At 35.5% G+C, this 12,480-nt stretch overlaps 1 protein-coding gene across 3 annotated transcripts in view; it reads left to right on the forward strand.

The window, feature by feature from the left end:
• Window positions 1-12,480, forward strand: part of UBE3A (ubiquitin protein ligase E3A) — a 96,550-nt gene that overhangs the window by 29,931 nt on the left and 54,139 nt on the right. For all 3 annotated transcript variants that reach the window (XM_029950625.1, XM_029950626.1, XM_029950627.1), the window contains one exon: window positions 523-567. In XM_029950625.1, coding sequence (XP_029806485.1) covers window positions 523-567 — 45 coding nt within the window. The remainder of the gene's footprint in view (window positions 1-522; window positions 568-12,480) is intronic.

Below are 12,480 nucleotides of genomic sequence, written 5' to 3' on the forward strand. Positions count from 1 at the left end.
TATGTAAATGAATGAGTATGGCTGTATTCCAATAAAACTTTACAATAGAATAAAACTTTACAACAGATGCCTGACCCAACCCTTAGTTTGTTGTCTGAGGAAATAGTTTGCTGACCCCTGATGTAAATATAGTTTGGGACTGTGAATACCAATGAATACTTTCAATATTGTGGATAATCAGTAGTTGGCTGTAGAAAGTTTCATAGTTGTATGTTTTTATTATAAATATTTGATTTGTGAATAATTATGATTATATATTGCTTTGTATATTGATATCCAAATATAGTGTTTACAGTTTTCCTTAAAAACAATGTGCTTTTTTTTTATTCGTCCAGCTTTTATAAAAACCTGTTGAGTGACAGTCTGACTTGATCATGTTTTTTTCTTCTGTTTAAATCTTTAGTTACTTTTAAAACTGTTAACAGTTAAATCTTGTTTCCAAATTTGTCTTCTAAAATAGTATGTCTGCCCTTTTTGGAATATGGAATATTTTGCTTAACTTTCCTCAATTGCATTTTACAGATCGCCAGGAGAACCTCAGTCTGACGACATCGAAGCTAGCCGAATGTAAGTGTAACTTGGTTAAGGCTATGATGTCTTTTAAATTACCCTAGATTATTTTAAAGGTATCATATTATTTGAAAATAATTTCCAGTTAAAAGAGAATAATACACTAAAAAATAAATTGGGAGAGAGGAATGTGCCTACTATTTTCCCTACCAAAATAAATATGTCTAAGTGTGGTAACATATCAGTATATTTCTACTTTTAAGTGGATAATTGTACCCTCCTGGATTCTAAGGTATTTTTGGTCACCTAGTTCTGGAGTCGAGCTCCAGCTGGTCCAGGGTCCCCTGAAGGAGGCAACTGCGTTGGCAAAAATGGCGGCGAGAGAGCCTCTGGCATCTCTCTGGCATCTCTATCTTGCCAGGTTTTGTGCCTTTATTTATAGATTTATGACATCAAAAAGTGGAATTTTTACAAATAATTCTCAGTGATAAAAATGCTTTGAAAAGGGTGCAGAAACAGATTTTACAGAGGCATTTTTGCAGAATTACTCTAATTACAATGAGGTAATTTACACATCATAGGATAACAGGATATTCTCAGTGAAAAGCGGGTAACATACATATTTGTTTGAACCTGTAGTAAATCTTACAACTAAGAAGATAGCAGGATGTTTTCAGTGAGAAGCAGATAGCAAACACATTTTATAACAATAATGCTAAGATTCAGGCAAAAACAAGGCTAGGAGGCATTCTATTTGGTTCATTAGAGGAAGAATGTGTTCATGATGGTTAGTTAGTAAACCTTTTGTCAGCCTTGTTCTTTGATATTGAAGGTGTAAGCCCCATAGGCACCCTAGATGTGCAGGCCTTTGCATATGAGTTTAAGTTGTAACTACTCTTACCTATCCTCACAATGGGCACAATTAGCATATGTATGCACTGTAACTTATGCCTGGCTCTTGTTTGTTTCTTATTCCTAAATTAGGCTCTTTTTCTGTGCCAGAGTAAATATTATTCTTGTGTTCTTTAACCCTCTTTATTATCCATGTATTAAATTTGTGAAGCTCAGTAGAAGAGCCTTTCGACAAACATTTGCAGTGCTTTGTTTAAATTCCTCTTTTTAGAGTTGGGAATATGGTTCTTCCCATGAGGTATCTGTGTGGGGAATATCTGTCTGACTTGGAACATTGTGAGGCCTAATCAGTAGCAACAGGCTTAATTTCACATGAGCAGTAGTAGCAGAAGGAGATGCCAGTTTCAGCCTCTCATGGCAGGAGCCGTGCAATATCTGTCATTTCCTTACTGTGACCAAGTCATCCAGCAAGGCCCGTGCGGCTCCCAGCAACCTAGACGTTGTGGAGAAATGGGGAAAAGTGTTCAGGTTGACAGTCATTAAATACTCACTATATATAAAGCAGCTGGTGATGGCTTATGGCTACAAAGATGCATAATAATTAGTCCCTAACCCAAATAATTTTATAGTCTCCTCAGTATGAAAGACACAGAAGGAAATCATCTTTATGGTAGAATTATACCGAGGATGCAATAGGAACATAAAGGAATACCGGGTTACCTAAGTATTCAAAAAGAACCTAATCCAGGTGACAGGGAAATAGGGGTGGCCAGGGAAAGCAAAATTAAATCTTATAGTGTAACTGGAAGTTAGATAGCCAGACACATGGGCAGGGTTGTTCTAGACAGAAGCATGGGTAAAGTTACAAAGCTGTATAGTGAGTGTAGAGAACAGTAGGCAATTGAGGATTTTTAGATCATAAGCAGGAAAGTGAAAAATAACACTGGATAGAAAGGGCCTTGCATGCTATGTGAAGGGCCTGGCTGGGCCTGTCTCTCATAAATTCTGGACGTCAATAAAGAATTTGCTAAGGAAGGTGCTGTAACCTTGTTAGACATAGGTTTTTAATAGTTTTGGCAGCGGAGAAATAGAATTGAAGTCCATGGTGGCAGGGTGACCAGGGCTTTAGGAGTTCAGTCAATGACAGCCTTAAGAAGGGCAGTGATATAATAGGAATTCAAGAGAACATCCTTTGGATTTAAGAAAAGTATTTAGAAAGTGAAATAGTTAAGACCTCAGTGACTGGTTGTAAGAATTTAAGATTTAAGGTCAGGTAATAGGAAGGTGGGAAGCAAGGTTTCTGAGGTAGTAAGGGTTGAAATGAAGAATATAGGTATAGGAATTGCTTTTGAATAAGAGCAAAGACCCCTGTCTTCTGAAACTAGATGAGGTAAAGATGGATATGTGATGCTAAATGTGTTTGCAGATGAGAATGGGAGAAGACAAGGTCTTTTTTTTTTTTTAAGTTTATTTTGAGAGCAAGAGAGGACAGGGGAGGGGCAGAAAGAGAAGAAGAGAGAATCCCAAGCAGAGACCACTGACAGCATGGAGCCTGACCTGAGGCTCTATCCCATGAGTCGTGAGATCATGACCTGAGCCAGAATCAACAGTCAGATGTTTAACTTGACTAAGCCACCCAGGTGCCCCAGTCAAAGGTCATTTTTACTTGGAGTATTTTCTCCCTAAATTTGTGTAGGTCTGCTACACCACTGTTTCTTTGTCCTTTGAGATGATACTAGATACTTGAAAAGGAGGTTCAGTTGTTGAATAAATTTGGGAACTGCAGAATTAAACAGGTTTCTTTACTGAAAATAGTGGGATTACTTTAAAACTGCTGAATTATACATCGTGAATCTCCAAGAAGGGATTGTAAAAATGTATTTCTCAAATTTATGTGTCCATGTAACCTTTTTCTTCCCCCATTTTTTTGTGTGGTAAAATACATGTAACATCTTTATTATTTTTAAGTGTGCAATTCAGAGGTATTAAGTACATTAATATCATTGTGTAGATTCTCCACAGCTCTGTTCATCCTGCAATACTGAAACTATCTCCTTTAAACAGTAACTCCCAATTTCCCCTTCTCCCCACCCCCTGGCAACCATCATTCTACTTTCTATCTATTATTTTGACTACTGTGTTTCATGTATATTTGTCTTTTTGTGGCGGCGTATTTCACTTAGCATATTTTCAAGGTTCATCCATGTTGTAGCATATGTCAGAATTTTCTTCCTTTTTAAGGCTGAATAATATTCTGTTGTATATATATATAACACATTTGTTTATCATTTAACCCATTGATGGACTCTTGGGTTACTTTCATGATATGTTCATGACAGCACAGATACCTCTTTGAGACCCTGCTTTCAGTTCTTTGGGCATATACCCAAAAGTAGGCTTGCTGGATCATATAATAATTATTTAATATTTTGAAGAATCTCTGTACTTTTTTTCATACTCTTGTCATCACTTGTAATTATCTGTTTTTGATAATTGCCGTCCTAATGCAGTGATTTTTTAATTCTAGTTTTGTGAGTATGTAACTTTTTAAGGAACATGTTTTAATAGGACTTTGGGAACACAGAGTTTAATTAGGGAATTTGAGAAGACTATGAATGAACACTTGGAAAGTGACTATGGGGAATGGGGGAAAAGTAGACCAAATATTATTGAGTCTCATGCTACTTAGTGGTTGAGGTTAGGGAACTTACCATACTTGGAGGTTAAATAGCCAGAAAAGAGGCATGATATTTCAAGGTTGGTTTTTAGCAGAGCAGATGGGAAAGAACTACTAGTGACATGTGCATAGGTTGTTAACACTGAAGTAAGTTGAATTTATATGTCATTGCTGGTGGCCATGATTAGATACATTGTAGTGCCAGACGGAGGTATTAGACTGGTTATCAAAAGCCTTGATAGGTCAGAGAGATTAATTTGGTGTAAATGAGATTTTAATAAGGATAGATGATAATGATCAGGGGTGGGTATGTAATATGCCTAAAGTAATGATTGGCTGGCATAGACAGGAGGTGAAGGTTTCTGAAGAAAGCTGAGTAAGTATTTTGGGTGAGAGGGAGCTAAAGTCTTGGAATAGATCGTGACCACAGACCTTAAAGTCAGCATTCCAGTGTTATAACTAGGGGCAAAATAGAGCCTTTAGTATATGGGTATACTTTGCCAGAAGAGAGGGGAAAGGTATTCAGGTAGATAATACGATTTCCAAAGTGTAAGTTGTGTTTGTGTTGTGTTTTATTTTGTTTCAGTGGACATTGTTTTAAATACAAGCAATCAGAAGAATAATAGTGTACTTAACGGGTTTTACTGATCTATGAAACCCTCACAAAAAAGGGATGCAAGATAAGCAGTGCCTTTTGAGTTAAAGCCAGGCTTTAGTGAAAGCTAAGAGGTTGAAGAACCATTATATAAAGCAGTTGAAGATTAGGGACAACCTGTATTATAAATGTGTTTCTAGAGATCATAGTTTATTAGTGGATGAATCAATAGTAAAGAATAGAAAAGAGTACATGAAGCTTGGCATTTTGTAGTAAAAATGAAGATAGCAAGAATGTGAGATAGGATATGAATCACAAGATTCCAGATGAAACTCTGGTACTAAGTTCTGGTTGAATTCAGCAGTCTTTCATACTGTTTAACTTGATCATGTTAAGGTAGAATAGCAGGAAATTAGACTTACCATGATGTCTTGATAATGGTGTCTATGGTTCCAGACATAATCATTGTAATGCAGCTCTCTTTGTGTCTGTCCCCATTTCATAAATTCCTGTACCTGTCGAAGCCATAACCAGGCAGTAGTTTAGTAAGGTGAGTAGGTTCAGGCTTATTCTACCATAATTTTATGAGTTTTTATGTACAAAATAGAAAATGAAAGATTCTTGGTTTTACCTAAGAGTTATTCTAGGATCTTTGAATAATGGCAATATCTTATATTTAAATTTATTAAGTATGATTTTTTTGGGGGGCACTTGGAGACACATTTGCATTTGGCATCCTTTTAGGGAACATGTTGGGTGCATTCTAAATGGTAATTAAATGAAATTAAAGAATATACCTATTTTTAGGAATTCTTAGTGTTGCCTATTTCCTAGGGTGCAGAAAAACAGTAAAAATCTTTAACAGTTGCACGCCATGTAACTAGAAATAGCCTAGAAATAGAACTAACACAATAACCCAGATTTTTTTATCCAATTGTATGAATATTCTCCTGTATTTTTTAAAAATTTATATATACCACATAGTGGAATCTTTTTGTATATATTAATTTAGACTGGTCAGTTTTTTTTTTAATGATTTCAAAGCAATTTCTAGCAACTTCAGATTTCTTATCCTTTGGTAGTTACTATCCAGTCCTATCTTCAATGCTTAGGCTGTGTTTTCAGGTGTATGACTAAGTAAATTAAAGAAGGGTAAATGTATCAAGTGATTTTTGGTTTTGTATATATCAAGGCTATTTAAATAAATAATTTTCTGTAAATGTTGGTATGACCTAGGACCCAGGCTTCAGGCCATCATTATTTTTCCTCCAGGTTGGAGTTCATACTTTCTATTTCCAACTCTGACTTACCCACTGAATTGTAAACTAAAGTATCAATAATTAAATGTCTGATTCTCAAACTTAGCAAGTCCAAAATAGGTCTTGATTTTCACCATCTCAAAACTACTTGTTTTGTAATCTTTTTGCCATCTCGATTATTAGCAAGTCTTTTTTTTTCCCTTCCAGCTTATCCAGAACTTTGGAAGCATCTTTAATTTCTCTTCATCTCACTCAAGTTATCAGCAGATGGTGTTGGCTACACCTTTAAAATATCATAATTGTACCACTTGTTTATTTACATCGTTTCCACATCTATCACTCCAATTAAAGCCATTATCTTGGGCCAGAAGAATGATATTGTTTCCCGGTACTCTTCCTCGTTCCTTCCTTGCTCCTTTCATTGTATTTTCTGTGTAGCATTCAGTGTGATCTTTTTAAAATCAAAGTTAACCATGTTATTTATGCTCAAAACTTTTCAGGGGCTTCCTGTATGTCTCAGGGTAAAATCTAAGGATCTTCAACACCCTGTAATGAGCTCTCTTTCGCTTGTGTGGCCTTTCCATTTCTTTTGCTTATCTTTATCTACACTGGCTTTATGATCTTGCCCTTATGTTTTGATGTTCTTAAGATTTGTGCCTATTGTTTGTGACCCTTCTCTATGATGTCTACATGACTTCCTTTCACTTGCCCCAGAGATCTCTGCTCAAATGATGCTTTATCAGAGGGACCTGCCTTGACCAATTTTATCAAAGAATGGTTATGTTCTTTGTTCTCTATTACCCTTGCCCTATTATATTTATCATTATGGGATTTAATGTCATTTGGCTTCTTATTGGTTTGTTTGTTGTCTGACTTATTTAATACTAGTATGGAAGCCTAATGAGAGTGCTTGGCCTACGATAGGTAATCAGTTAAATACTTAATATATGAAAGAGTAAAATGACTAAATTAATGCAAAATATTTATTTCTGCCTTTTTAATTCCCTTGCAGAAGTGTAGGGAGACTTTTCTGGGATCAGTTTATGTGGAAGTAACGGATATATATACATATATACACACACACCTACATACAACCCATGGAACTTATGTAGTAGCACCTGACTTACCATATGATAAACCACTATACTCAGTACTCCACATGCATTCTATTATTTGATAAGAAAGGTGAGCCTTTTTAAAACACAAACAAGAACAAAAATATTTATTTCTTTAGGTATGTAAAGTTTAATTTTGTGAATTCACAGTTTATTTATTGACATATAGTTGACACATAGCAACACATTAGATTCAGGTATACAACATAGTGATTCAGCAACTCTACATTATGCCATGCCCACCACAAGTATAGCTACCATCTGTCAGCATACAACACTATTACAGTACTATTGACTATATTCCCTATATTGTACCTTTCATCCCTGTGACTTACTCATTCTTTAACTGGAAGCCTATATACCTCTTGCTCTCCTTCACCCATTTTGCCTATCCCACCCCTCTGGCAGCCACCAGTTTGTTCTCTGTATTTATGGATCTTTTCTGCTTTTTGTTTGTTTTTGTGTTTGTTGTTATTTTTGGGGTTTTTTTTTTAGACTACACATGTAAGTGAGGTCATATTTGTCTTTCTCTTACTTCACTTAAAATAATACCTTCCAGGTCCATCACTGTTGTCTTAAGTGGCAAGACTTTGTTGTTGTCTTTAAAGCTGAGCCTTTTAATCAGATTAGACTATGGAGATAGAGCTTGTATCCTCTGATAGAGATTGTAAAGAACTAGTACAATTTCTTAAATTTTTGGTAAAATTTATCAGTGAACTCATTTGGTCCTAGCACTTTCTGTTTTGGAAGGGTACATATTTATTCAGTTTTCATATTAGATATAGGCCTATCAGGTTGTCTGTTTCTTCTTGTGAGTTTTGGCAGACTGGGTCTTTTAAGGAATTGGTTAATTACATCTACCTTTTTCAAATGTGTGGGTATAGAGTTATTCATAGTATATCTTTTAGCCTTTTAATGTTCATGGGATCTGTTGTGATGTCCCCTATTTCATTTGTGATACTAGTAATTTGTGTTCTCTATTTTTTCCTTCATTAGCCTGGCTGGCTATAGAGGAGTGTTGATTTTATTAATCTTTTCAAAGAACTAACTATTGATGTTGATTTTAATCTATTAGTTTCCATTTTTCAATTTCATGGCTTTCTGTTACAATGTTATTTCTATTTTTTTGCTTACTTTGGATTTGTTTTTCTAGTTTATTAAGGTGGGAGTATAACTGATTAATTTTAGATCTTTTTTTTCTAATACATGCATCCACTGTTAATACATTTCCCTTTAAGCACTGTTTTTGCTGCATTCCACAAGTTTGGTAAATTATGTTTTCATTTTTATTTAGTTCAAAACAGTTTATAGTTTCTGTTGCAATTTCTTTGTTGACTTGTTTAATCTCCGTGTGTTTGGAGATTTTCCAGTTATCATCCCATTACTGATTCTGTAGGAAGAGGATAACTGTTGTAGTGCAAGAGTAGACATTGTATGATTTCTATTATTTTAAATTTGTCAAGTAAGATAAATCATATGGCCCACAATGTGATATATCTTGATGAATTTTTTGTGTGAACTTGAGAAAAATGTGTAGTCTGCTGTTGTTGAAGTAGTCCAGTCATGTTGATTATATCTAATTGTTTGATGGTGTTGTTGAGTTCAACTATATCTCTACTGATTATCTGCCTGCTAGATCTATCCATTTCTGATAGAGGGGTGTGGAAGTCTACAACTACGATAGTGGATTTATCTATTTTTTTCTTGTAATTCTATCAGATTTTGCCATATGTAGTTTGATGTCTGTTAGGTGCACACATGTTAAGGATTGTTCTGTCTTCTTGGAGAACTAAACTATTTATCATTATGTTGTGGCCGTCTTTAGTTCTTATGACTTGCCTTGCTTTTGAAGTCTGCCCTGTCTGAAATTTATGTAGCTACTCCAGCTTTCTTTGTATTATTGTTAGCATGATGCATTTTTTCCTTTACTTTTAATCTGTATCTTTGTATTTGAAATGTAAACAATATATAGCTGCATATTATTTAAAAAATTTTTTTTTAATGTTTAATTTTGAAAGAGAGAGAGAGAGAGAGAGAGAGAGAGAGCGCGCGCGCGCGCGCGCAGGTGGGGAAGGGGTAGAAAGAGAGGGAGATCCAGAATCTGAAATGGGCTCCAGGCTCTGAGCTGTCAACACAGAGCCAGACGCAGGGACCGTGAGATCATGACCTGAGCCTAAGTCTGACGCTTAACAAACTGAGCTACCCAGGCAGCCCTTGTTGTCATTTTTTGATCCACTCTGGCAATCTGTGTCTTTCAGTTGATGCATTTAGACCACTAATGTTTAAAGTGATTCTTGATATATGTGAATTAATACCTAGCATTTTTGTTACTGTTGTCTGTTTGTTGCTCTTGTTCTTTTAATCCTATTTTTGTCTTCTACCCTCTTTCTTCCTCTTGTGGTTTTACTTAAGCATAGTATATTGTTCCATTTTCTCTCATTTGTAAGTAGATCAGTTAGTTACTCTTCATTTTTACTTTTCTTTTTGGGGGTTGGCCTAGAGTTTGCAATATATATTTATATCTTAACCTAGTCTACCTTCAGGCAACATTCTACATATAACAGGGAATATGAGTACCTTATACTATTCCTTGCTTCTGTCCTTGTATCATGGCTGTCATTTCAATTATATTTTTAAAATTATATATCCATATATAAAGATAAATTGTTGGCATTATTATTTTGAACAAACTGTTACCTGTTAGATCAATCAAGATAAAGAAAAATAAGTTATTTTATTTCCACTTACTCCTTCCTCAGTGGTCTTTCCTTCTATAGCTATGAGTTTCTGATCTATATAATTTTCTTTCTTTCTAAAGAAGTTCTTTTAATATTTCTTGCAAGGCACTTGTACTGACAACAGATTAACCTAATTTTTGTTTGTCTGAGAGTCTGTTTCTTTTCTACTCTTGAAGACTAATTTTACAAGGTACAGAATTCTTAGATTGGTGGGGTTTTTTTCTTTGATGCATTTTCATTCCACTCTGGAATGGAACAAACTTGCATTGTGTCTGAGTAGTCAGATGTACTTTTTATTTTTGTTCTTCAGTAGCCATTTTCCTCCTGGTTTCTTTCAAAGTTTTTTCTTTATCTTTGATTATTTGTAGTTTGAAAATGATATACCAAATGTGTTTTTTTGGTTTGGGTATGGTTTTTTTTAACTTATATATATCTTTTTTTTCCCTCTCTTTTGGTGGGTGTTTTTTGTTTCTTTTAACATTTATCCTTTTTGGTGTTTTCTGAGTTTCCTGGATTGGTGATTTGATGTCTGATACTTATTTGGGAACATTCTCAGTCATTATTGTTCCAGTTGTTCTGATTCTGTCACTTTCTTCTTCTGATATTCCCACTATGTGTATATTATACTTTTTGTAGTTCTCCCACAGTTATTGCATATTGTTTTTGTCAATCTTTGTTCCCTTTGCTTTTCAGTGCAGTTTCTTTTGGTATATCTTCAAGTTCAGGGTTTCTTTCTTCAGTTGTTTCCAGTTCACTATTAGGCTCATCAAAGACAGTTTTCATTTCTGTTACAGTGTTTTTGAACTCTGGCTTTGAGATTTTGGGGCCTTTGGTTTTTCTCTGCTTACATAGCTCTGCTGTTCTTTCATGCTGTTTTATCCATTAGAGTCCTTAGCATATTAATCATAGTTTTAAATTTCTGGTATGGTAACTCCAGCATCCCTGCTATATTTAGTTCTTTGTGCTTGCTGTCTTTTCAGACAGTGTTTTATTGCCTTTAGTATGCCTCGTAATTTTTGTAGATCGCTGGATATGATTTCCCAGGTAAAAGTAATTGCTATAAATAGGCCTTAATAATATGGTGTTGCAGAGCAGGGGGAAGGGAAGCATTCTGTAGTTCCTTGTTTAGGTCTTAGTCTTCTATTGAGCCTGCTTGTGCCTCAGGACTGTGAACTTTATCATTTTTTTCCCCTCTTAGGTGGAACAGGATGACTAGAGGGGGCTGGAGTTGGATGTTTCCCTCTCACAGGCTGGTTAGGCTCTGATAATACTGGCAGATTAGGCTGTAGTTAACTAGTTTCCTCTCAAGGTACTCTGATGTATCTCAAATACTTCCTTTTTCCTCCCCTCCTAGAAGCATGAGGGGATTTTTCTCTAGCATTTGCTGTGAGAGCCTGGTTGAGCTTTTTGAAGTAAATATCACAAAATTGTGGGGACTCTGATGTGACTAAGTCCCCTTGGGAGTTTTTAACTATTAGACTTTTGTGTGGTGAGCCTCCAGGAGTCTGTCAATTGCAGTTTAGTGTTCCTTTCACATCACAGGTTCCTCTGATGGTTTCCTGCTCTCTGTTTCGGTAAGCCATGGCTGTGTGTATTTGCCTAATGCTAATGAAAAGTGTTAGGCATTGAAGTGGCCTGAATCATAGTTGGTCTACTTTTCTACCAAAAGAAGCATCATATAGGGGCATCTGGGTGGCTCAGTCAGTTGAGTGTCCAACTTCAGCTCAGGTCATGATCTCGAACAGTATGTGGGTTCGAGCCCCATGTCGGGCTCTGTGCTGACAGCTGGAACCTGGAACCTGGAGCCTGCTTTATATTCTGTGTCTCCTCTTCTGCCTCTCCCCAACTTGTAGTCTGTCTCTGCCTCTCAAAAATAAATAAATGTGAAAAAAATATATTTTTTAAAAGAAGCATCATATAAACTTAATACATTCTATTTTAAATAGAAGATATTGTGCTTCTGGTTAAGAGTAAGAATGGATGAATAGTAGGGCTTCCTCTGGCTGATCTTCTCAGAAAGCAGAATGAGCAAAACCTGGCAGGCTTTGTTCAGGTACTCTAATAAAATGGTTTTTAGAATCAGTGTGAATTTTGCATTTTATTCATTATATCTTATGTGTCCCTAAAAAAGTTCTGAGAAACAGTAATGGACATTATGTACTTTATTACATAGAACTTGCTAGCTATAAATGGGATTCAAAGTTAAAAGATGTAGTCAAAATAAAAAGGATGCTAATCCCTCTAAATTACTTAAAAGCAGGACTTCCTGATTTAGTAGGTCCTTTATTAGCTTCTGCAGTATTCTTCCTACGATAATTTTAAGGATTAAAGGACACAACATACAAAAACCATTCACTGTAGGTTAATATAGGTTAATGAATATTGTTTTTGTTATCATTTCAGCTTGTAGTGCTACCTTCTACCCAGTTGCTCATAACAGAAACCTAGGTATTCAGCTCTTTCCACTCATTTACCCCCTATATGCTATATTTTTTAAGTATCTTTTGCATTAGTTTCCTTCTCTTCATTCCTGCTACTACTGCTTTTTTTCCTGGTTTATTAGAATAGTCATCACCTAACTGGATTGCCTGCCCCCACTCTGGTCAGCTTTGATCCCAGTTTACAAAATGGAATTATCATAAAGGCAAATTTGGCTTCATCACTGACCTGCTTAAACCCGTTAGTGACTTGTATTGCATGTATTCTTATCTAGTGGTTTATAAATAGTATGTGA

Source organism: Suricata suricatta, chromosome 9, assembly GCF_006229205.1.
Source record: "Suricata suricatta isolate VVHF042 chromosome 9, meerkat_22Aug2017_6uvM2_HiC, whole genome shotgun sequence".
Taxonomy (NCBI): Eukaryota; Metazoa; Chordata; class Mammalia; order Carnivora; family Herpestidae; genus Suricata; species Suricata suricatta.